At 43.2% G+C, this 26,477-nt stretch overlaps 2 protein-coding genes across 10 annotated transcripts in view; one reads left to right on the top strand and one right to left on the bottom strand.

The window, feature by feature from the left end:
• Positions 1-10,922, top strand: part of depdc5 (DEP domain containing 5, GATOR1 subcomplex subunit) — a 30,310-nt gene extending 19,388 nt beyond the window's left edge. For 5 of the 9 annotated variants that reach the window (XM_079173998.1, XM_079173996.1, XM_079173994.1 and 2 more), the window contains 8 exons: positions 261-393; positions 1,066-1,165; positions 1,985-2,239; positions 4,054-4,223; positions 5,077-5,248; positions 6,502-6,562; positions 8,098-8,180; positions 8,263-10,922. In XM_079173998.1, the coding sequence (XP_079030124.1) occupies positions 261-393; positions 1,066-1,165; positions 1,985-2,239; positions 4,054-4,223; positions 5,077-5,248; positions 6,502-6,562; positions 8,098-8,180; positions 8,263-8,561 (1,273 nt within the window). In that variant the 3' untranslated portion in view covers positions 8,562-10,922. The remainder of the gene's footprint in view (positions 1-260; positions 394-1,065; positions 1,166-1,984; positions 2,240-4,053; positions 4,224-5,076; positions 5,249-6,501; positions 6,563-8,097; positions 8,181-8,262) is intronic. The other 4 variants (XM_079174001.1, XM_079173995.1, XM_079173997.1 and 1 more) reach the window with 3 other exon arrangements.
• A 1,051-nt stretch (positions 10,923-11,973) lies between these two features.
• On the bottom strand, positions 11,974-24,839 carry LOC306705638 (major facilitator superfamily domain-containing protein 12-like). The gene is made up of 11 exons (XM_079172449.1): positions 24,097-24,839; positions 22,843-22,962; positions 19,635-19,845; positions 19,400-19,529; positions 18,055-18,294; positions 17,768-17,860; positions 17,546-17,638; positions 14,328-14,498; positions 14,154-14,248; positions 12,934-13,064; positions 11,974-12,827 (listed from the first exon to the last, which is right to left on the bottom strand). Exons 1-11 carry the CDS (start codon positions 24,242-24,244, stop codon positions 12,784-12,786), a joined length of 1,476 nt encoding a protein of 491 aa, XP_079028575.1. The 5' UTR covers positions 24,245-24,839; the 3' UTR covers positions 11,974-12,783.
• Positions 24,840-26,477: the final 1,638 nt, after the last annotated feature.

The following is a 26,477-nucleotide window of genomic DNA, read 5'->3' as shown; positions in this document are numbered from 1 at the left end:
ATATTCATTTAAACAGTTGTAGTTGTTGTTTTTTTAATCTTCTCCTCAATCTTGACTGTAAGGGAGCCGGAGAGGGCAGTGAGATTCAACTCTTCTGAAGGAACCTTTCTAGTGGAATATGTATTAAAAATGCACACCTCAGCTTTTCCTAATCAGTGTCAAATTGGAAAAACGGGGTCTTGGCTTTGGTTGGAACAAAGTTATATCCTCTGCATTTGTACAAGATGGATTATAGTTATCTGTGTCCTCTGGTATCACAGGACCGGTGTACAGCTGCTGCCGGAGCAGAAGGGCCTTCCACTCAACTGCTTTATTAGCGCAGAGGTCGTTCATTGGCTGGTCAACAGTGTGGAGGGCGTGGCCACACAGGGGATGGCTGTGGACATCATGCAGGTAAGAGTTGTATGTCCCAACTTTCCATTTAAGTTGAAGAAAAGTGTCATGTGAACAAGGAACGATGTGAGCAAGATTTCATAATGAGTTTAAGGATTTATTACAACTTATGCCAACATGCAATAAGGTTGTACTCACTGGCTTAGTTGCTGGAATGCAGCAACAGCACAAGAAACAGATGATCAGACAGGTTTTAAACAATCCTCCAGTTTTTGGAAGAGAAAACAAAGGCAAACAGTTAGATTATTAACCAAACTGTCCTGGAGTCCTATTGTCACTGTGAGGTTGCCAGGCAACCAGCAGTGACAGGAAGTCACTGTTCCTGTCCTGGAAATGTTCCCGCTCCTAACGCCAACTGGTTTTTACAGTTTGGTTTGTGTTTGGATTAAAGAAGCAAGACACAATGTGTTCTTCAGAGGCAGCTGTGGTGCTTAGAGAGTCTTTGATGAACTCAAGATGTCCCATGGAGCTAGGATGGTCTGTCTTTGGCCTGCTGAAAGTAATGGAAACACGTTCCATTTATTTGTTAAAGTTGAAGGATACACACAGTGCCTTAAGGTGAATAACTCTGCATATAATCATAACAGGAAAACTCCGCAGGGCTCTATTTTCCTACTTGTATGCATCTGCTGAGCTGTGCACCGTTTCCTTCCCTGTGTTTGGTTTGTGTAGAAGATGCTGGATGAAGGTGTGGTGGCCCACGCATCTGGAGATGCCATGCGCACCTTCGTCTACGGATTCTACTTCTACAGGATCGTGGGAGAGAAGGATGGTACATATGCTCGTACTTGTATGTATTGTGGCAACCCAGGGGTCTTGGAGGCAAGATTCACACCAAAAATAATTCGGGGAAACGGAGTGGGGTCCAGCTTAGACTGAAGAATCCTCCGGTCGGGGGTCTTTGGCCTTTAGCCTTTTCTCAAGGCGGTGGGGTTCCTCTATCCAGTGAGAGAGGCGAGTCTTTGCGGTTGGTGAAGGAGATTCGTTTGGTTTGCCTGCACCGGTGGTCTTCTTTCCAGCCTCTTGGCGTTGATACTCTACTGTGAAGAATCCAAAGGTCAACGAGTGTAACCCATAGACTATAGATGTAACCGGCCAAAAGCCATTAACCAACCTCCACAATGGAGGAATTGTAATTATCATTTGATTTGGCTGGCAAAATATATACTATGTATATGCCTCCCTGTTTCTAAAACATCTAAAAACGAAATGGCCTTCCTGGTATACAATTTGCAGTCATGTAAATAGTCCTCTTATCTGTGAACTTGTCACGTGATCGTGCGTGCCATTACAAACATTCAGAGGTGCACGGCTCTGATTACGTCATTTCCTGGCACGCACCGGATTCACTACGCTTTAGTGTGAGCTCAAACCTCTGTTCAAACTGCTGCTGCTTTGATGCTGGGTGAACAGATGGGTTGCTGGTGTGACCAATGCCATGTGCTCAGTGCCCCCCTATATGATCTCCCCCCAACCTGAGCTTGGGGATCCGCCTCCTGTGTTAGATTGGCTTTGCTGTTTCACCCTGGTTTGCCACAACATCTATAATTAATACTATGCAAACCATCGTGTGTTGTGACATTCTTGGCAGTCCTCTCTTCTGCAGGCCCGACCTCCCAGCTTCCCTCCGCGGCGGCTGGAGGCTGGTCTGCTGCAGCCCTGGAGGACTTTGCTCTGTTCCAGAGGAAGTGGTTCGAGGTGGCCTTTGTGCTGGAGGAGCGGCGACCCTGCGACCTCCCCGCCTTCCTCCTGCCCTGGCTGCCCAGCCGGCCGGCCTCCTACGCAAGTAGGCACAGCTCCTTCAGCCGCAGCTTTGGAGGACGCAGCCAGGCCGCCGCACTGCTAGGTACACCCAGCCCACACCTGATCCAGTCTGATGCTGATCACAAGTCTGCACTTCAGAGAGTTGTCTGGGTCCAGTTTTTACATCACACAAAGCACAGAGGGTGCATTTGTTCAAGGGCTCTTGGTCAGGTAGACCTGACTGTTTGTATAGACTACTGTTCTATACAAACAGAAATCCTAATTGGCTGTTCCAGTGCTGCTGCTGATTATTAATGCACACAATACACAGTTGGCCCGGCCCAATATCCACCCTTCACCTGATCCAGGAACGAACTGAGCATGCTCAAATGAGCCCTCGATCTTCCATACAACATTCATCCACATCTACCTGCGGCTCTTTGTTTTCGGTTGCTAATGTTACGTAGTGAAAATTCAAAATGACTGGATTCAGTTTTTACATTTCAAATAGGCTGTCTCAAATGTTCTTTTTAACATTAGCTGTACATGTTAGCCTTTACACTTGACTTACAATTAATTAGATACAATGTCAAATGGCTATGACAAAATTAGCCAGTAAATATAATTAGGCTTTTAGCAGATGATTAAACAACGCAGAGAGGAGTGAGCCATGGAAGTATAGTTTATTCTCCTGGTAGTGACCAAAAATATAAATGTAGCCATTAGATGAAAGTCTGTTTTATTGAAGTTTGTATGTTGACGTTGAGTTTTGCAGCCACAGAGCATCGGTTCAGAGAGACAGGTTTTAATGCCTCCTCAGCAACCTTTTCCTGATGGAGGTGATCTGTTGTGTAACTCCCAGGCACAAAGTGAGGCCCCTGGTTCACTGCAAACAAGGTTGTGTTGCAACAAGCACAGATCAGACACTTTGTTCACTGATGTAAGTTGTTGAGAAAATGTAGTTTGTAAAAAATGGTTACAGTCCAAATGTTCTAAATAAACACCAATAAATTCATAAATTCAAAAAAGTTATATAAACCAAAAATAATGAGCACTACATGTACATCACCACCACTCACCATTCCAACTCTAGCTACAACAAATTCATCATTTTCCAACTCACACGGTGGGATTCCTACTATCACCACAGAACTGCTTCTGTGACCTCATATAACATTTCATGACATCATATTTGTCACCGTCCCATCATCCACATCATCTCCTTGTGGTGGGACAGAGATACTGGACCCAGCTCTCCTGAGGGTGGACCGTAGATCTGCATTGTGTAGCGCATGACGAGAGTCCCCTACCTCTCGCTGTAGAGTGATTCGGTGTGATCCCCAGCCCCTTCCAAGTAGTGCATGCAGCGGGGTTAGTGTGTAGCTGATCCAGGAGCAGTAATCGGTTGGTGTTTCAGTGCATGCTGTGGTGTTAGTGGCTGTGGTTCAGTAGTGCTGTGGTGTGCAATGTCCTCACCTGTCGCGCTCAGAAACACCGTCGCAGCGGCGTTTCTTCTTCAGCTCCATTCTTGCTTCATGCGACCGCTCAAAGCTTCATTTGTCACTTTTGACCTCGGCATATTTGGAAACGCTTGCGTTCTTTTAAGCAACAACTTTGCAAGATGAATGCTTTTTCAATTTGTGATGTGACCTCTGGTGTCCTGGAACAATGTGATGCTGAAGTTGTTCACTAGACACTGGCTGCATTCATAGCTTATTTGTTGTTCTAATTGCTCTTTATTAAACCTGGGATAATGCAGACATTCATGCTGTTTCAACTTGATGTAACCCTCGCTCACCACCTGCTCTCACTCCTCCTGCCTGCCCATCATGCCATCCATCTCCCCTTCTTGTGCTTCCTTTGCCTCCTGTCTTCCTGTCTCTCCACCTGTCTCCCTCCCTCCCGTCTGTCCCCCAGCTGCTACGGTCCCGGAGCAGAAGACGGTCACTCTGGACGTGGACGTTAACAACCGCAGCGACCGAACCGAATGGTGCAGCTGTTATTACCACGGAAACTTCTCACTCAACTCTGCCTTTGAGATCAAGCTGCACTGGATGGCCGTCACTGCTGCAGTGCTTTTTGAGATGGTATCTAGATGTCTTTGTCTTTTTGCTTCGGTTAATTGTCAGTGGGTCAAATTCTTCACGTCAAGAGACTGTAGCGTGAACGGGTCCTGCCCTCGTACCTAACACGGGGGTAACTCCGTTAGTAGTCCGACCGACCTTCGTGGGTTTTAGTGTCCCCACAGAGGTGTCAGAAAAATACCTTCAGCCTTTAATCTCAGCCGGTAGCCGAGTCGTTAGGATTTCTGAATTATTGTCTTTCTGAGAGTCTTGTACGGCTACGCCCTAGGAGCTCTCTAGGATGTAACGCTAACTATGAGTAGTTAATGTAGATCGTCTATACTTTACTACTGCCTATTTTAAGTTTCTCACCATTTTGACTAACACTGCCAAGTCTTCATCCAGGGAACTTACCGTAAGCTCCTCTGGTAGAGTCGGTCGTCGCATCTGTGTCACACGTTTCAGGGACAGGGGAAGAGGGTTCAACTAGTCTAAAGAACCAGAGTCTTTAGTTTGGGTCTTCATAAATATATATATATTTAAAGGGTTATAATTCTGAAAATGTGTTATTCATGATTAGGACAGATGTTGGTTAAAATATTTAACTTGAAAGTCATATTAATATATAGTTTAATGCTATTCAACACTCTAAGGACATCAGAGCAACTTTTTAAAGTGAGGCACAAAGGGTTAAATTGTGTTTCTTTCTAGTCAGCTACTGCTGAACATTTCAGTGAATTGATGCTAACTCTAATATGCTAATTGTGTTTGTGTCTGTTTCTCACTTGGTTACTACAGCAGAGACGGAGAATATCTTAATAAAACGGGTCCAGTTCCACACTGAACTGCCATTTTGTAATCCGTTATCTTCCGTCAGGTTCAAGGGTGGCACAGGAAAGCGGCCTCCTGCGGCTTCCTGTTGGTCCCTGTGCTGGAGGTTCCCTTCGCAATGACGTCGTACCTGTACGGAGATCCACTGAGAGCCCAGCTCTTCATCCCTCTGAACATCCACTGTCTGCTAAAGAACGCCGGCGACAACCTGTTCGAAGGTACAGAAGCCGTCTGACTTCCTGTCTGTGATGTGTACAGCACAGTGGCGGGCCGTGCATTTTATACATTATTTGTTTCGTGTAAAAATGAAGCCAACACCTATAAATACACTAACTGATCACAAAGAGGACGTCTCCTCTCTGCTCTGACTGCAGCTGGACCGCTGCGCGAGTATCCGTCTGTGAGTGCTTTGGAGCGGCTCACGGCAGCTCCTGCTGCTCGTTCACACAGTGCAGAACGTACGAGCTTTAACGTCAGAGTCTAAACACCAGAAAACTCTCCAACAACACCAGAACAAGTCGCTAGATTTGTCACTAGTAGGGTTTGGAAAGTCGCCAGATTTATTAAGAAAGTCACTGGCACTGACCGACTAAATATGTCCCCAGAGCAACATTGGATGTAACAATAGTTCCTATCACATATAAAACCAAACAAAAATCCATCTTCATAAAAACAAGTTGTACAAATAATGATATATAAACAAGCATCTTAAAGCTACTGCAGATGTAAAAACAAAAGCATTTAACTTACCAAAGCTGCTGTTCAATATTTAAAGACAAAGTCCATCCTCCTTTCTTTGTTAACAAAGAGTTTAATCTCACGGTTGTTTAGTACATCCGTGCGGTTCAGTTCCAGTAAGAAGTCCTTCTGGATTCATGGACGCTAGTGAAGACAGTCGAGCCTCCCCAGTTGTATTTCTTGAACATGTTTTAATGCGTTTGAGGCTGAAAATGTCCGCTCCAGAGAGGCAGCAGATGTTGGGATTGTCACCGCCCAACATGTCACGCTAGCCCACTGACCAATCACGTATGGCTAGGCCAGCTAGAAGGCTCTGGTACGTCAAAGAATACGCCCAACATGTCAAACTAAAGATCTGATTGGTTGAAGACTATGACAATCAACAATATCGTCCCCATTCACTTAAACTGCACATGGAGGCACTGGTGAGTCTGCAGGCCTGGGGCCTCTCTTCTACCGAGAGACACAGAGGTGAAATCTGATTGGATAAAAGCTCTACTTAAATATAAGACCAACAGAACCTTGCAGTCACCTGACACTGGATTTTGACTACATGCACACCACCGCTCTTTGACTGACCGGTGAATCCGCAACAAGAAAGTTATAGCTATGAAATAGCTATAACTTTGTGATTGTGTTTAGGCCAGCAGAGAAGGCTTTGCAGGTCCTGACAGCTCACCGCTGGTAGAACAGCTCAGTCACATGTTGTCGTCTGTTTGGACTCATCCAACAGGTTTTGAACCTGAGACGTACTGGGACAGGATGCAGCTCTTTCAGGAGGCCATACTCTACAGGTTGTTGTTGTTTTACATTTCATGATATATTTATATGTGTGTCTCTTGTGACTCTTTGTGTAAACAGGAATTATGTTTTGTAGAGACGTTATAATCACTCAAAGGATTATTTCATTTGAGCGAGCAAAAGTTTTATTTTCTTCTTGATCACTGTGTTACAGATCACAGCCACACCTCATATTATACATAGTTTTGGATACATAACCAGTTTAATGAACCTTCATTACATTCCATTTGTAAGTGAAAGCCAGCTATCTTGGTAGGGAGCTCGCTAACTCCTGCTGGATACGCAGTAGCTGAGCTATCTTTTAGTTGTCTAACATGATAATTGACCTTTTGCTAAGTCCCGCCCCCAGAACGTAGACTGGCCAATCATAACGTTGCATCGTCCAGCTCCGACCAGGGCCCAACAACTATCCCGCTCTGCTCCATAGACTCTCACAGTGGTTTCAGATGTTCTTCATCTTCAGGTTTAGTGGATTTGGAGCTCGTCATGGTTAAACTCGTTACCCGGAGAGGTTGGGAGGAGATTTATGTTTTTAAAACGTTACGTTTTCTATGTAAAAAGCTGACCTAACATTAGCAGAGTACGTTAGCAAATCATTAACTAGCGTTAGCACTTCTATGCTATGCTAGCCACTGACGGTATACACAAGCTGCCTTTGCTGTTTGAGTGTAACAGTGAGTAAAAAGCTACCCAGCTTTACAGGAACACTTGTTCCTTCATTTTATCGTCTTCTGTCTGCTTCTCTCTAAAATCACTGTTTTTAAAATAAATAGATCACATTTCTTCAGTGGGTGCAGTTAGTGACAGTGTGGGCTCCATGGAGGCGGGGCTTATCAAAGGGTCAATTGCCAGTTACACAGCCAAGGCATTATCATCAGTTTAAAGGTATAAAATTGAAATGGTAAAAAAACATAGAATGTTTAATCCCATAATGTATAAACCCTCTTCATCACTTATGAATATGAATATTAGAAGTGTGTAGCAGAGACCCTGCTCTCTATCGACATGCTTTTGTATGTCGAGACCTAGCGGCAGGTGTACAAATACGCGTTGGTACTTTTGTAACTGTACACAAAGAGTGTACTTGGATGTTGTTTACCAACAGTATGTGATCATGGCTGCATAGTGTAACTAAGATGTAACTGTAGCGCCTGTGACAATGTTAGTAACAGCTGACGAGCATAATAATGACTATTAACCATTTCATAGCAGGCTTTAAAATGAGATGTCGTACGCTCTATTAACAAAATGATATCTTATCTCAACTTTTTCTTTTAAAGGACCTCCATTGATGATTATATTGCCTTATCTCGGTAGCTTGAATCATCAAGTTATCTAACCAGCTCAAATTAAACTTAACATGTTGAGTGATAATGCATTCTCTGTCAAATATAATGTATTTCCATGCAGTTTGTTTTTGTGCTCCGGAATGAGGCACAAAGATAGCACCATGCTATGTTACAGTGAATTACAGCGTGTCAGAGTTACATCATGCAAACATGTGTAAATGTTGTGCTCTTTCTACCAGATTTGGCTTCGTGCACGACAAGGTTTCTGCTTCTGCTTTTAATTTCCCCTCTGAGAGCAAGCCCCAGTACATCCACGTAACAGGTTTGTCACATCACTTCCAAAAAAAACAAAAGTTCTGTTTGCTGGAGGCCGACGAGCTTCAATCTGCCTTCTCCTCCGTCAGGCACCGTGTTCCTGCAGCTGCCGTACTCAAAGAGGAAGTACTCGAGCGGGCAGCAGCGCCGACGCAGAAACTCCACCACGTCCAACAGCCAGGGCCCGTACGGCGGCGAGGAGCGCGTCGGTTACTACTGGGCCTACAACACCATGCTCACCAAGGCCTGGAGGACGGGCGTGCTGGGGGACGAGAGGCTGGCCGACCGCCTGCTCAGGGACTTCTCCGACTTCTGCGCCAACAAGGACAACAGACTGCTCCACCTGTGGGACGGCTGCCAGGAGAAAATGAACGCCAGCGCTCCCTGACGGGAGGAGAGACGACTGCAGGACAACAAAACGTAGACCGTGGAAACTCTTTGTAGTCTTTATTTATCCAGCTCAATGTTGGACTCCGAGTTACACACGGAGCCGTGACAGACCTGCTGCTCCGATGATGAGAATCAAGTCTTTGGACGTTTTCCAGTATTAAATGTTTGATTCTCTCGACACTTTAAATATCATATTCATGCCTTAAGAGCAGAGATTCTGCTGAAATCATATGTTCTGTTAATTCTTTGTTTATTTTCACACTGTAAATAACACTTTTTTTTGAACCAGTGAAACCAGGAACTCTGCTGCCCTGTTTAGCACCAGACAGACTTCCACTAGGTTTCATGACACCCTCCACCTGTCGAATCCTCCAATAAACAAGCACCTCCTGTCAATTTCAGCCAGTAGAGTCACGAGCAGTGTTCTAATGGGGAGGAACTGGATTGCTTTGACGAAGCAGATCGGAGTAGATTGTGGAAAATCACCAGTTGTGTCACTGACGAAACAATTCATTTTCTACAAAGAGCAAAACTAAGAGAAGTCAACCCCGGATGCATCCAAAGTCCATAACCATCCAAATCTGATCTGATCAGGTTCTTCACTGATTACATGAGTATAGGTACTAACGCCCCTAAACACCATATAAGGACAGGTGTTGTGCCCTGTGCAGATACTCTGAGAATTGGAGAGATGCCACCACAAATGTGCTGTGAGAAGAAGAAGTTCAGCAGTAGTGAAGTTGAGGTTCTGTGAAACAAACTTAAAGTAAACGTGTGATTTTGAGTACTGACGTTACATGAAGATCTAAGAGCAGTATTTAAGCCATTCAGAAGCTTAACTCCCCCATCATCCGAGGTTTTTACAGTCAATAATGGGATTAACGGATCAATACTATTTTAATAATCCTATAATTACTCTAAAACATATAATAATCTAAATTTCTTTATATGATGTTCAAGCATTCCTTCTGTGAGCTTCAAATTCCAAACTTATGTTTCCTTGCACTGGATAAACAATTTGTGGTTTAAAACAAGACTTTTTTTACTATTTTGGGAAGAGCTCATAAAATGTTCTCTTACCAAAGAGAAGGGTAAAGATAAGAAAACTGGTGAATCCCAGAAAAGAATGGGTACGAGCAAAATAAAAACAAATCGTGGATGAGAACAAAAATAAGAGTAATGTGTTTTTAAACTGCTTACTCATCATCTCTGACCCTAACCGACAATCTCACCACAAGATCATTTTAGGATCACGTCTTCCTCAACAGAACAAGTTGGCCCGGTTGTCAAGGAAATGCAAATTTCCCAGTTTTCTTAACTTCTCGTCCACGTTTGCTCACAATCATTTTTCACATCTTTTTTCTGAAATATGCCTCAGTGTGGCTTTGTTTTCAGGTCACTAAAACATGTCACTGTGACCTCACAACATATGCCCAAATCCATGTTTTGTCCATAACTCAAGAATATATATGCCAATTATGCCAATTTCACAAACAGAATCACAAAGTTATAGCAATTTTATAATTTAATAATTTTTCCCAAATACACTACATGTATTCAAATTATTTTCTCATTGCACAGCTACTGTGTTCCTCAGTTGCTCTGCTTCCAGTGCAGCTTGTTTTAAGTAGAGCTTTTATCCAATCAGATTTCACCTCTGTGTCTCTAGGTAGAAGAGAGGCCCCAGGCCTGCAGACTCACCAGTGAATCCATGTGCAGTTTAAGTGAATGGGGACGATATTGTTGATTGTCATAGTGTTCAACCAATCAGATCTTTAGTTTGACATGTTGGCCGTATTCTTTGACATGTCAGAGCTACTGAGGTAGCCTACAAGTACGTCAGCATTAACGTGCACTGTGATTGGTCAGTGGGCTAGTGTGACTATTTTGAAGCTGAAGCAGCTTGCAGAAGTTAGTATTAGTAGTAACAGTTCAAGTTGAAAGATATGCAAGACGTTATGACATTTTTAGCATTTTGCTTGGTGTAGATTCTTTTTTTTTTGTTTACCTAGCTTTGTTTTTTTAACACTCAATGGCTGAAGGAGGAGAAACGGATTTCTGGAGAAGGACTTTTTAGGAAAGAATGGACATCGTATCAAAGGGTCGGCCAACCCCACAGCTAGCAGCCCTGACCCAGCATGGAATTTGTACGAAAGGTATTTCTGGCTGACAGCGTTGGAGAAGCGTTGCACATTTTGGCTAAGAATGTGTTTTATTTGCAACCAAGCGTCTTGGTGTTTGGAGCTACGCTACGCTACGCTAACTGAGGTGGCTAACCAAGCATATAGTATAACCATAGCACTACAACTCAACGAACATGTTCGCAGGAGGACTGGAACTGAATTGCACCGATGTTCTGTACAACCGCGTCATTAAACTCTTTGTAATCAAAGAAAGGAGGATGGACTTTGTCTTTAAGTGAACAGCAGCTTTGGTAAGTGAAGTGCTTTTGTGTTTTTACATCTGCAGTAGCGTTACTACTGTGTTCATTTTTCTATGGTGTCGTTTTTATGATATGGTTAATATTGTTCCCTCTGATGTGAATATTTGAATGGCTCGTGCTCTTTAGTGTGGGATGAATACGTGTTTCAGCGCCGCAGTGTTGCTGGATTGATTTGTCATATAAATATATGTGACTGGTTCTTGTGAGTTTGTTAATTACATTGATTCTGACTTGTCCGTTAATGACGAAGCATCCCGTCATGCGCGGGGTTATTTCGGACATGTGATTCTCTGTTTGGGCTGTTGTTTTCTTTTACAAAGCATGAATTATGGTCTGGAGAAATGGGGATTGTGTGGCGACTGCTTTAATCAGTCTGTCAGTCAGTCAGTTTAATCTGTTTGAATCAGTAGAGAACAGCTAAACGCTGCAGGTAGAGTTTGTAGCTTGTGTGCTGTTGTTTTCCTGCTAAGCTAGTTTAGCATAGCCTCCCAGAACACATGCGCCTCACCAGGGTACAATGTTTTGTTTCCGGGGTCAGAGTGTCTCTTACGTAGTGGGTTGCCAGTTTGAGCGAAGTCCACCGAAAACATATTTCCCACAATTTAAGCTTCTGCATTTTTCAAATGCACTAGTATTATTCAAACGTATTGTTCGGCTCGTAAGCCTCGTACCGAACGGTTTAATATGAATACGTGTATTGTTACACCCCTAGAAACAAATAACCGTAGCTGTGGCATCATAATGAGGTTATTAGGAGGTGGTTCAACTGTAGAAGGACAGCACTGAAGGCCCAGGTATAAAATGAACGGCCCACCACTGTCTGAGGCACACAACCGCCAGGCCTAATTCTAGTTCATTTTTTTCCCCACGATATGACCATGTGGTTATTATGTGCTTAACTTTCCTCTTAAGCTGAGTAAACGACTAACAATTAGGAATTCAAATCAAACACGGACACATTTCCAGCTACACCTCATGAAATCTGTTTAATAAGCGTCTCTTCACAAAACACCAGAGAATCAGAGAAGTCACCGCAGCAATAAAGATATAAAAAGGAAATAAAAACACAAAGTTATCGCTGAGACGACTGATTATCACGCAGGTCACAGAGAGCTTTGGCACCTTCGGTCGAACAAGACTTGAACACCAGTGCCAGTTCGGTTCATTTACCTGTAGAATTCCCTCACATTATATTATATTGATACACATATTTTAGAGTTTATCCCTTTTAAAGTAATTTTATATTGAATACAATTCTGCTATTCAATTTTCTTTTGATTATAAAAATATTCTTTAAAACCATATTCCATTTGGTCTGTAAGTAAGTAAAACAATGTACCAAGAAAAAGAATAGAAATAGAAATAATATCACATCACATCATAACAATGATTTGATCCATGAGTGAGAAGCCTGCCGAAATCGAGTTCTAGTCTAACTGATCCACAACAATTAGGCACAAGCACAAGTTATCCCAGTTCAGCTTTTTAGAGATTTTTTTACCAGACTGAGATGAAACGGGACCTATGTTGAAAATGTCTAGAACTAAAATGTCCCTTCTCAGCTCCTGTGGATTCCCCTTTACTCCTGTAATATCATCAGGGTTAAAGTGCACCAGTCCAGCAGTCAAGTCAGGAGTTACCCTGGTGCCTCTAAAACCAAAGAAGAAGAATCTTCTAGAGAAACTAAAGGGAGAGTTCTTCCAGCTGAACGCTCCAGAGTTGTTTCCCTGTTGTGCTGATGAGGTGTCAGTTGTAGGCAAATGTGGGGGAGGGGCTGTTAGTTGACTGTGGGTTCATCCTCAGAGATGAGTGGCAGACCACCTAGAGACACACACACACACACACACACAGAGAGGAAAGCTAAGATGTGAACCAGAACTAAGCCATTAGGAACAGCTCCAGCTCCAATACATCAGCAGAGACTCACGTGGTCTGATCCTGATTGGCCAGATGAGGATGGAGCAGAGCGCCAAAGCTGCGATGACTGCCACGCCTCCCGTTACGATGACCATGATGTAGTGATAGAACCACACACAGGCTGGACAGCACACTACGGTACTGAGGGAGACAACAAAATGTGTTCGACTGAGATGTACAACAGCGTGTTAGGACAACGTAGGGAAAAACAAACTAACGAAATGAAGAATGTCCAAGATTTAAGTCGTGAATTTACTTGAAAAGACTGACAAATTTGCACGATGGCTTCTGAGCGGGGCGAAGGTCCTGAAAGATACATATACGTGTCGTCTTTCATGTTCTTTTATGAACATAATGCCGACACTGGTATGAATATTACCTCATCCTCAATGGCAGACCTGGTGCATGTTTTATTTTGCCAAAGATAAATCAGATAAATCCTCAAGATTGATTTCAGTCAAAGTGGAAAGTTACATACGCACGTTTTCTTTCATGTTCATTCAGTGTTCTCTTATGAACAAAACACTAATATTTGAACAACAGTTCATATATTTAGCACTCTGCGGCTCACATTACTGCATGTTTACCGGTGGCATCTGTGGTGTGATGAGGTTCATCCAACCTTGAAGTGATGTGTTTTTTTTATTGCAAATTTCTGATCTCAGAGAATATCCAAGTTTTACCTCTGGATATTAAGAGTGTTTGGCTAACCGTTAACAGCTAACCGTACTACCAGTACACACACGGCTGAAACTCCACAACTCACCAAGCTGGTGACTCATTTGGTATGAAATGTCTTAGACTTGGAGCCGCATCCATCGCCGCTATTTTTTCTTTATTTGAATGACGTGCGTTTTAAAGTGGTTTGGCGTCTAGACGAGGGTTGAGCCAATTGTGGGTTGCATCGTTCATTTCCACATCACAGCAGTGGTCTTTGCAGACGCACATGGTGGAGATGTGCCTTCTACTGAGTGAAGCTTTCTAGTTGATGTGTTTGTCCCTACGTAGACGTGGAACCAGCAGAACCCTGACTGGTCTGAACACTGAGCTCATTCAAAATGTCAGTCCTCTTTTTGATCTGTTTTCTAACATTTCCCTTTTGATTTCTTATCTAACCATAAATATTCTTTGACATTTTAGTAGTTGTGTAGAGTAGTTTGTCATTGAACTTTAGAGGAGGTCCTAGAATAAAGGTTCATATAAGATGTGCGTGTGTGAGTGTGTACTAACTGGCAGGGGTGCAGAGCCTGAATGATCATCACAGCTGCTCCGTTAGCCAGCTTATCAGTGAAGCTCATGGCTCCGTACACAAACGCTCCACTTTGCTGCACAGAGAGAAGATGATAAATATAGAGAATGATGGGAAAGGAGTGTCTCTCACACACACACACAAACGCATCTTACCGTCTGGTTGGCGATGAGATCGGCCGTCATGGCGAGCGATATGACCAGGACGGTGGCTGACCCCGCCCCCAGCAGCACAGCGGCCCCGTACACACGCTCGCCCATCTTGTCGTCCAAAAGCACCCAGTAGGAGAATGCCATGATCAGCAGGAGGCCCACGAAGTAGGTGAGCTGCACCAATCAGGAGAGAGACACACGGCAACAGGTGAGTTGCTGGTTCAAATCCAGCCCCAGTGAGAGCCAACACTTTGTTCTGGCTTAAACGCTTCCACTTCTTATTAGTGTAGATACGGAATCAGATACCTCACCCCCCAAAATGATCATTTGTGTATTAATTGCTCACCCCGTGTTACTTTGAATAATAAAAATAAAAGTTTTGTTTTTCTCTCATGCGTCTCAAGGTGAATGTAGAAAACGGCTACAGAACACGTGCAATCATGCATTATGTTGCTCTATCTGAAGGGTAAACCACATTGTGTAAAAGTTACGTAAATCGGATGCTGTTTGTCACAAAAATGCAGATTTCCTTAAGCCAGCAGGTGGTGCTGTGAGTATTAGTGAAAATTAGCTTGTAGACATCCTCAGGCCACGAGTGTTATCAAGCATGTGAAGTTTGGGACCATTTGGAACAAGTCCAGCTGAGTTACACTAGCTTTTTTGATGTGGAATCCAAAAAGGTAGCCACCCGCTACGGCTAAGCCATTCAACCAAATGTAAAGCTTTTGATAACTTTTAATCACAAAGTTCTTAAGATTGTACTGACAAAATTTAATCTGGATCTGACAAAGTCCCTAGGAGGAGTTCGTTTAAGTATAGCACCTATAAATTGTCCAAAATCAAGGGAAAATTCACACAATTCAAAATTGCCAGCTTCCGGTACAGTTTAGAGCATGGTCCCATGAGACTTATCTTTAAGTCTTCATGGGATACATGTGCATACCAAGTTTCATACATGTACCTAAAACGTAGCGCTGGGGCTGCTCTTTTGAAATATTGTAGGGGGCAATTTAAAGTGGCCAAGCCAAAAACCCATATAAAATATTTCTTCCCATGACTTATGAGACATGTACTAAATTCCATGAGTTTTTGAGCCTTCCAAGCTACTGAGCCATCAGCTTCCTTTTTCATAGTGAATGATGCGTTGCCACGGCAACAGCGTTTTACGAAAAGTCAAAAACATCATCAATGTGTTCAGGCTTTCCTTACCAAATTTGAGAGTCATCAGGTCAACTGGCTAGGAGGAATAAAGAAAAGTATAAAATGTGACATTTCCTTTTGCCAGTAGGTGGCGCTATGAGTTATTGAACATTTTGGCATTGGAATATGCTCAAACTTGAAGTAGCATCATGCACAAGAAATGTGCAGATTGGATAATGTACCTTGGAGTTATAACAACTTCTTTTTCATGCCGAATGAGACAAAATGGCTGCCACACCACGTCAAGATTTTTCCATGAAAACTCACGAATTTGATAACTTTTTATCACAAAGGTCTGAAGAGCATTCTGACCAAATCTGAAGTCGATCGAATAAATTCTGTAGGAGTTTGTTAAAGTACAAAGGCTGAAAAATGCAAAAAGTGACAAAAAAGCACAAAATCGCGGGTTTACTCTAGCGCCCCCCAGTGTCTGAATGGAAAGAAAATGTCAGGGTATGTTACAGGATGCGATGTGCAAATATGCTACAAATTTGGCGATTTTAAGACAAATGGTTGAGAAGTTACGTGTATTGATATGTAAGCCACGCCCCTAAGACGTTTATTGGTCCATATCTTGTAAACGCAAACAGATATCAAAAAGCTTTTGATAGCTTTTGATGATCGAGATCCATTAATGATCCACAGCAAATTTGGTAACAATCTGACCCAGCGTGTAGGAGGAGTTGCAAAAATGTGTTTTTCACAAAATTCAAAATGGTGGAAAGTTTTGGTAGGTGGAGTTTAGGGGTCTGAGAGGCTTTTTTGTAGAGCTGGACATGTGTGTTGAATTTCAAGTAAATCGGGGATACTGGCCGAGGGGCATCGCCGGTCCAACTTCTAGGGGGCGCTGAAGAGCCATTTCTTTACACATAAATATGCAAACTATATCAGATAGCTATTTTCACCAGGCCTGACAAGTGTGCACAATTTGGTGAGTTTTCGTGCATGGCAAGTACCCCAAAAATGCTCCCAAAGTGTAAAAATAAAAAGTAAATAAAAACCCTTACGCTTTCAATAGGGCCTTCGCTGGCCCGAAGTTGTGGGTTGCTCGGGCCCTAACTATATAGAAACAGACCATCTTCTCTCTGATGGTTCACATATGAAGGTCATATAGAGGATCAGGACTACATTGAGATGGTTTCACAACCCATTAATAGATCCTCAGTAACTTTAACATCCAGTGACACTGAAGCGTCTGATGAGGAAACGTTGTACAGCACAGAACCAGTCCGTCTACTCCTTGGCTCTGCTTGTGCATGGAGAGCTCTCTTATCTGTGGTCACATAAATAGTTGTTGTGTTATACAGGACTGCATTGTACTGAAAAGGGTTTCTAACATGTTGTACCCTGCTAAACGGACAGGATCTGATATAAGAAGGGATTGAGCTATTAACAATCGCTCTCTCACTTATTTTCACTCCCTTTATTTAAAGCCCCTGATTTTGTATTTTAAGTATTTCTTTGTAGGATTAAATGTACATGTGAACGCCTGCTTCATCAGGACTGTTTGTGTGTGTGTTTTGATCACATTTGATTGACAGCAGCGAATGTAATTTGCCACAATTCTGTCCACAGGTTTTCAACACATCGTAAGTATCTGTATCTGAATCTGTTCCAGGAATAACAACCATGTTACTGACACAGCTACGCACTCCGCCTCTCAGGGATACGCCGCTGAGAAGAAAGGGTTTGATTGTGAAGTATGAGATAGTGGGTGTGAAAGGGTTGATGGTAATACGGTTCATTGACACTGAAAGAGAGAGTATAGTTGGCTTAAAGCTGGATCACTCAATTCGTGGCAGACGACCACAACGCTGCACAACAGGGATATGATGACAGGCGAACAAATTACATAACATAAGTCGAGTCGTTTTTAGACATCTGAATGAAGAAAAGTTACATATTTTACCTTTAAAGTTGAAAGTAGCCTGATAGACTAAACGTGTTAAAAAAAAAGGGTCAAAGATAAAGTGACCCATTCAGAAGTCTGGAGCCATGCTGTGGTGTGAGGTTCTACTTACACACTTTCCAATGAGTCTACTGACAGGCTTCATGATGAAGGAGGACAGGAAGCCACTCAGGTACATCACTAGTGGGATTGTTGCGATGAACTTCTGTTGGCGGGAGAAAGAGAAGGAAGGAACGCTGAGGACAGACTGGTGCAGGTCGCTGTCATACAGAATGTCATTGATGAACGCATAATGTAGACATGAAAAAGGACGACTGTGGTGAATCTGTGTTACCTTGGGCAGCCCCAGAGTGTTGATGAGATACATGGAGATGTACGTCTGAGACAGATTGACCATTAACCTGGTGGACATGTAGAGTAAGGCCACCTACAAGAGACACACAGTAACACAGGTCTGTCAGCCTGTGTGCTGCAGGCAGGGGAAAACATTTGATTAAAGACAACGCAGACTGTCAAGCTGCTGGAATGAGAATCATTGCCAAGAGTCCGAACACAGAAGAACGCCCAGCGGAGCCGCTGCAGGTGAAGTTTAGTTCCGCTGTGTTTGTAGAATCGTCCCACCTGGTAAAAAGAAGGCTGCTGCAGCCAACATTTCCACTGCAGAAGAGGCGAGGAGGTCTTACAGCGGGGAGGCCTTGGCTCATCCTCCTCATCCTCCTCCTCATCTTCCTCCTCCTGCAGCCTCTTCCTCCCCTCCTCTCCTCCAGCCTCCCCGTCTGCTCCAGGGCTCCTCTCTGCGATTCCCAGGTGGAATAGGAGGGAGAAGAGAGCGCCGATGCCCAGCACGATCAACGCCAGATTCTGTGATCAAACAACATGGCAACATGGTCAAGGGTTCATTTAAACTAGTCGATCGCCAGCTGTTCTTCATTGTTCCTTCACTTCCCCCAAAGTGTGTGAGGTTTTATAAAACGTCTGGGCATCCGACAGCCAGCAGTAAGCTGGGTCGTGGAGTAGCCTTAGGCCCTAGCTGGGTTAGCTTAGCTTCCATCTCTGCTCTCTTCTTCCACTGCACTGTTCCTCCCGCTTCTTTAGCTCATCAATCATAGCTCAGCAGTGTGTGTGCTGGTAGCTCCATTAGCCAAACACATCGTCCAAAACACTAGAAGTGAGCAAAGTGTGGGCGCAGAGTAGCGGCTGTTATCTACAGGCCGGGGGACCGGTTAAAAGGTACAACGTAAACCCTTCAGGGGATCCTCGCACAAATAGAATATCATATTAATAACTATGTCATTAGTGTAAAATCACCTGAAACTAAGAATTGTTCATATCTGTATCGGGAGCGGGTCCTCGTCACAGAGTCCACCACGTTATTTGTGGTCCACCGTAGTTCTCCGACACAAAACTGCATTAAAAGTGGGGTTAGCCGCCGTCTGACTCCCGCTGCTCCTAAAGAAGTGTTATTACTGTGAGGATGGCCTCTGAGCGAGGGGAACAGCGTTACAACAGTTTTGCACTCACTCGCTAACGTAACCACAGTCTCGGAAAGTGGAGGGGTTTGTAAGTTTGTAATTTTGTAAAATTGTAATATTATATAGGTGGAGGCTTCAAATAAGCCCAGTTGGCTTTCTGCCTCTTCCTGCACTGTGATATTCATTTATCTCTGTTATGTTTGTTTATTTTAAATGTCTTTGTTTGAATTGTGCAAATATATATAAATAAATAAATAACCCTTTATGTTGGGTACTAGGCAGAACCCTCAAAAGTGCTTCAGATGGAATCTTTATAAAATGTTCTACCAGGAAGAAGACTTCCATGGGGACAAGCAGACGAACCCTATATAGTTCTAGTTAGCACCTTTATTTGGAAGAGTGTATCTTTCATTGTCTAGTAGGTTTTCTGTAGCTCCGCCCACTATTCAACACTGTCAAGTGTCATGTGTCAGTTGAGTAGAACTCCTCCTTACCCTGAAGACGGGGATATCTTGTGGTCCGAGCATATCACTGAGCGGGTCGTCATCCCCTCTGGCCTGGATATGGAACAGCAGGTAAGCCACTGCATACACTGTGATGTTGGCTATCACTGTGAACGCATACCTGCGCGCGCGCACACACACACAGGCAGAAACTGCATATTCAGGATCTGTACCTTACCTTGCCACGTGTACCGTTAGGTGCACTATCTTTGCATATAAAACGCACCTGTATGCAGTGAGTTCGACTCTAGCGTGCTCACAGGTGACCAAGTCTGGAATGAGAGACAGGTGGGAGATCTGGGTGGCGGCCCAGCCGAACTGAAAGACGATGATGAACGGGATGAAGTAGGTCAAACTGGCCCACTGAGGGGTGAGGGAGCCACAGCCCAGACACTGGTTGAAGATGAAGGCAAAGGACAGCATCACGCTCAGTGTACCTGACACACACACACACACACACACACACACACACACACACACACACAGAAGCAAACAAAGATATTCAGTTTATACTGTAAAGATACACATATCCTTTTTCTTATTCACTCAAGTGAACTCGTATCAGATGACCTCAATGATACCCACACACATGAAAGTGACTAACTGAAGCTTAAAGCTGGGGTAGGAAGTGGGTTTTTTGGAGCATCATTTGGCAAAAACTCCACCTTTCAACATATTGTTGTGGTGATACCCCAGAGAAGGCAGCTTTCTGGAACAGGCAAACAACACCAGAAAGATCACATACATTGTCCTTCATACAGTAACCTGTACTAGTACTAGTCATTAATTTCCAGTGGCGGGCCGTGCATTTTATACCTGGGCCTTCAGTGCTGTCCTGCAGCTGAAACACCACCTAATAACCTCATGATGGAGCTACAGCTACGGTTATTGGTTTCTAGGGGTGGAACATTACCTATTCGTATTAAACCATTCGGTACGAGGCTTACAAACCGAACAATACGTTTGAATAATGCTAGTGCATTTGGAAAATGCAGAAGCTTAAATTGTGGGAAATATAATGTTTTCGGTGGACTGCGCTCACGTAGGAGACACCGGGCTGTGTGACTTCTGAACCCGGAACAAAAAGAACCAAAACAAAAGACAGCTGAGGCCCCGTGTGTGTTCTGAGAGGCTAGGCTAACTAGCTTAGCAAACAATAACTCCGCGCATGACGGTATGCTTCGTAATAAACGGACAATGCATATAGTCGAAATCTATATAATTAACACAATAACAACAAACTCACAAGAACCAGTCATATATATTCATATGACAACAGAGCAACAAATCAATCCAACAACACTGCAGCGGAACACGCATTCTACTACACACTCGAGGGCCATTACACCAAACGCAGTTGACTTACCAAATGCTGTTCACTTAAAGACAAACTCCATCCTCCTTTCTTTGTTGACAAAGAGTTTAATCCAACGGTTAAATTCCAACTCACAAATCCATTTCTCCTCCTTCAGCCATTGAGTGTTAAAAAAACAAAGCTAGGTAAAAAAATAATAATCTACACCAAGCAAAATGCAAAAAAAATGTAATTACTTCCATATCTTTCAATTTGAACTCTTACTACTCCGACTAAGCCTCTGATGGCTATTTTAAGTTTCATTTTCCAATAGTCACGTGCTCGCCCACTGACCAATCACAGCACACGCTGCACCTCACTGCAGAGCTGCACCTTAAAACTGAGCTGCGTGTTAATGCTGACGTACATGTAGGCCAGCTAGCAGCTCTGACACGTCAAAGAATACGCCCAACATGTCAAACTAAAGATCTGATTGGTTGAACACTATGACAATCAACAATATCGTCCCCATTCACTTAAACTGCACATGGATTCACTGGTGAGTCTGCAGGCCTGGGGCCTCTCTTCTACCTAGAGACACAGAGGTGAAATCTGATTGGATAAAAGCTCTACTTAAAACAAGCTGCACTGGAAGCAGAGCAACCGAGGAAGACAGTAGCTTTGCAATGAGAAAATAAGATAATGGGAAAAATATTTTTATAAATTATAATACATGTAGTGTATTTAAGAAAAATGACCCTGACGGCCCACCACTGTTCATTTCATACATCACCGTGGGCCGTAGGGTTAGGGTTAGTCAGAGCAGAGGAGACTCAGTCTCGGCGTATTCATATATCTGCACTCTGCAGTTAGTGTATTTATAGGTATTGAGCTTCATTTTTACACGAAACAAATAATAACCGTAGCTGTGTTTCAGCTGCAGGACAGCAGTGAAGGCCCAGGTATGAAATGCACGGCCCGCCGCTGTCATACAGTAACCTGTACTAGTACTAGTCATTCATTTCATACATCGTCCTTCATACAGTAACCTGTACTAGTAACTAGTTTGAAGCCAATTATGGTCCAGTATGTATGGAGCTGTCTTCCTACCTTTATTTAGGATCATGGTGTATTAATTTGAGAGCATTACTCCTTCATTTTGTGGGCATCCTTGTCAGTGTATGGCAAAATAAAAACAGGTTGGCATGGGCAGTAGATTACATAATAGAGCCATGAGGGACACTCTAAGAAGTTAAGCAAACGCACCCGCAACGAGGCAGGGATCATTTCATTGGTCAACACTACACCTGGCATTCTATATAGCGGCAATATATCTGAGTGAAGCAGACAGTTTGAGCAGAAGCTGAGCAAATCCAAGCACAAGCAGGGCTATTAGTGTGAGGACAGCGTTTTGAGGGAAAGCATTACAAAATCAATGTGTCATGCTCAAATCCAATGACATGCTCTTGAAAGAAGATAGGAAATAAGCTCCATAAGTATGCACCTCACACTGAGAATGGACTTTACAGTGAAGTAGGAGACACCTTGTGACCAGCTGCTCAACACAATGACCTCGTATAGGTTTATGATGAAGCTTTCCGTGTGTGTGTGTGTGTGTGTGTGTGTGTGTGTGTGTCACTAGCATACTTCCAATTCTTAAGACGTTCCACTGTGAAGCACGGATAACCCCCCCCCCCCCCCCCCCCCCCCCCCTGACATCAGTCATTACGGAGTCTTGTAAAACATGATCTGACCTGCACTTGATCAATAAGTGCATAGTCCATGCAGGAGGTTTTCTTTAAGTTACATGAATACCCTTTATGGGAGCATGTACATAACAGCTGACTGACAGAAACAAGGACTAAACCACAGGGCTGGTGCACAGAAGAACATTCACTGAGTACTACTTACATAAATGTGAGCATTAAGTAATATGTATCAATAACAATATCAATAGTTTAGACAAAAAACTCAGAATACACAGAATAAATATAACAATGTATAATATATTATGTTGTCTCCCTACCCTGGACCTTTAATTTTATTTGGAGGTACTATGTGAAAAACAGCTGTATGTGGATTACAAATTCTCTGAATGTACACTTTACTGCTGAAGGGTTTGTATATCTATCTGACTTACCAACTAAATGCCATGTCTTCCTCTTGCCGTAGTTGCCACAGCCAGGCGTTCGGTCTGACTCGTAGCCAATGAGAGGCGTACAGATGCCATCAGCTACCTGGCCAACCAGCAGCAACACACCTGCACCGCGGGTAAACATTCACCAATCAGTTATGTACAATACAAATCAACGTGCGACAACAGACAGAGAAGAAAAATGTATGGCACGGGTAAATATTCACTGTATTAATTCAGTACAAATATCCATACAAAGGAATGGCTTTAAAATAACTAAGAATGCATAGCCCTCCTTTAAAAACACCAGCGTAAACTGAACGGTGGAGTCTCTTCAAAAAGATGTATTAATGGGTTATTGTACTACATGCATTGTCCAGATGTCATAAATATCACATACAACATGTGTATAACTGTAGAGAATGTGATGTCATACAGATACAACATGTAAAGAGGCAGACAGACCGATGGCTGGACCGATATATACGTATACACTCACCGGCCACTTTATTAGGCACACCTGTTCAATTGCTTGTTAACACAAATAGCTAATCAGTCAATCACATGGCAGCAAGGCGTGATGAAGACGAGCATCAGAATGAGGAAGAAAGGGGACTGAAGTGACTTTGAACGTGGCATGGTTGTTGGTGCCAGACAAGGCTGGTCTGAGTATTTCAAACTGCTGATCTGGGATTTTCACCCACAACCATCTCTAGGGTTCACAGAGAACGGTCCTAAAAAGAGAAGATCTCCAGTGAGCAGCAGTTATGTGGATCAAATGCCTTGTTGATGTCAGAGGTCAGAGGAGAATGGGCAGAGTGGATGGAGATGATAGAAAGTCAACAGTAACTCAAACAACCTCTCGTTACAACCAAGGTATGCAGAACACCATCCAGTGTTTCCCCTACCATGTTATTGGGGGGTGCAGCCGACAAATCTGCAGCAACTGCGTGATGCTATCATGTCAATGTGGAGCAAAATGTGTGAGGAATGTTTCCAACACCTTGTTGAATCGCTGCTACCAAGAATTAACGCAGTTCTGAAGGTGAAAGGGTCCAACCCGGTACTAGCAAGGTGTACCTAATAAAGTGTCCGGTGAGTGTATAGATCGATAGACAGACAGATATATATATATATATAGACATAGATCGATAGACAGACAGATATATAGATATATAGACATAGATCGATAGACAGACAGATATATAGACATAGATCGATAGACAGACAGATATATAGATATATAGACAGACAGACTACCTGCATATGTGTTCTCGAATCCCAGGACTGAGTGGTAGAACACCAGCAGGTATGTGAACCACATGGAGGCACACAGGTCGTTCAGAAAGTGTCCCACCGCATAGCTGAGTCTCTTGAGGGCTGGCAGAGACCTCTCCGTGTCCGACATGCTGGCTCGTGGGAGATGGAACACTGAGGAAAAAGCTCAACACCGCCTTCACCGGCTACATTGACGGAGCTAAACCAAGTTTAATAAATTAGCTAAAGTTGGTCGACAGAGCTGAATGACTATGACCATTCCTCAGTTCCCCTTTCCACATGTCACCAGTATTTCACACACGCTCCTCATTGTGTCAGTCCGCTCAGCAAGGTTCTACTCTGGTCGTATAAACGTTGGGAGGACACAGAGACCTTCCGCTCTGTCTCGGTTGGCTTGTAATCAGGTGACAGTGAGCTGTGTCAAAGCCAGGAGGAGGCGAAGCGAAACCGATTCACACGAGAGGACTGAAAGCGGTTTTCATCGCGGAACTTCTCCCCTTACATTGCGAAACCTAACTAGCTTGAACAATGAAACTTATTCGAGCTGTTGTGCCTCAGCTTTCTGTCAGGTTGGTCCCATTGACAGTGACCCCAAATGTAAACCCCACGTGCGCCTTTTCTTCGTACATTTCGTTCAATGGCAGCAGCGGGAAATGTAAATCCACCTCGGTACGGAAAACATCATTAACCTTTAGCTAACTAGCTACACTGGTAACGCACATCTGGCGACACAAACATAAACAGATGTAAACAACAAAGCAGACCGGGCAACTACGATGACGAAAGCATGACAAGCCAGAGGAATTGACCAATAGGAAACCCCTGTTGCTCCGCTCAGCCAATAGCGGAAGCGCCGTGGGTTCAACTTCCTCACGTGACAGCCAAAGATCGTGTATCAAAATCGAAAAAGCGACATCTCAGGTCACTTCCGCCGTTGCGTAAAGATGTTACCTATTAAAAGTGTCAAAGCTATAAATCACTGTCAATTTGGCCACCATTAGGAAATATTATAAAAGTAGTTGCTATGTTATTAGTCTACATATGTTGTATTAGTCAAATGATGTTACATATTGGTATGTCATAGATGCAAAAAGCAGACAAAGCAGAAGTTCACCCACAGTTCCAGTTCCTTTTCAGCGGTTTGACATCCAGTGCCTTGCTCAGGGGCACTTGAGTTATTTTAACAGGAAGTTATCAGCTGCCTGCCTCACAAGGTCCCAGCTGGCATTAGTGCTGAGATGCATGTTGACGGGCCATTCAATATGTCTTTTTCAGCAGTGTGGGTAAAAGATCACTGAAAGTGTAGAATAGAATACATGATTTGAGTTCTACACCCGGTTTGAAGATGCAGGTTTACTGGATTATTTGGATAACTGTGCCGAAACAGTCACATCATGAAAGATAAAAAAAGTCAAACCCATCTAGGAAGATCAAGTCTAGATTTCATTATACTGTGTTATTAAGATATTTGAGAGCCTCACCTACTTTGACTATTCTCCATTGCTTTTCTGTCTGTAGATGCTTCCCCGAGCTCTCAGTCACTACCAACAAACAAACATATCTCTACATTTTTATGCCAATGTTATTCAGTCACGCTATATTCAAGCAATTAGGCTTCACATTTAGAACGTGTCAAACTTCCCTCAAATGTAATGACAGATAATCTGAGATTGTCTCTTGTGGTCCACTAAATGTCTCCATTTAGTGGACCACATTATATAAATAAAAATGTCATAAATACATACAACATATTTCTATTTCCTACTGACTTGACTGATATTCATGCTCATTAATCACTCCTTTCAATGTGGCTGCCAGAAAAAACACAAATCACAGAAGGAAACACTGGACTGGTCACCCATTGATATTAATATTGAACTGGTAATTGTGCGCAAAGAATAAAGTGAGATTACTAGGACTGGATTTGCGGAGGCTTTACAAAATGTATAAGCTCTACAGGAGGCAGGAGGCCAAGCTCACCAGCATCTCCCACAACATCTCCCCTTAGAGGACCATGGAACAAAAATAGTGCCAATATGTTTACATATCCTGTGTACCTTAACAAAACCTGATCTCCGTTTATTTTTTTAAATATATATTTATTCTCCATAAGTCTCTTTTACAAATAGCCCACTTATTTGCAGCATGTTGTTTTCAGCCCCACTAGGAGGGCAGAAGAATCCAGAATGACACGTATTGACAACCACTGGGTGTATTGTACCATCATCACTTCATCATCTTCCTTTTGTTCATCAGCCTCAGCTGCGCTTTGTGTTTACTGCTAATTTGTACGCCAGCAACTGTTAGCATGCGGAAACGCTAAACTAAGAGGGGGATCTGTGTAACATCAGCATGTGCATGCT

This window comes from Pholis gunnellus, assembly GCF_910591455.1.
Source record: "Pholis gunnellus genome assembly, chromosome: 14".
Lineage (NCBI taxonomy): Eukaryota > Metazoa > Chordata > Actinopteri > Perciformes > Pholidae > Pholis > Pholis gunnellus.
Note: the sequence above shows the minus strand (reverse complement) of the source record. Positions and strands in the feature narration are given on the sequence as shown.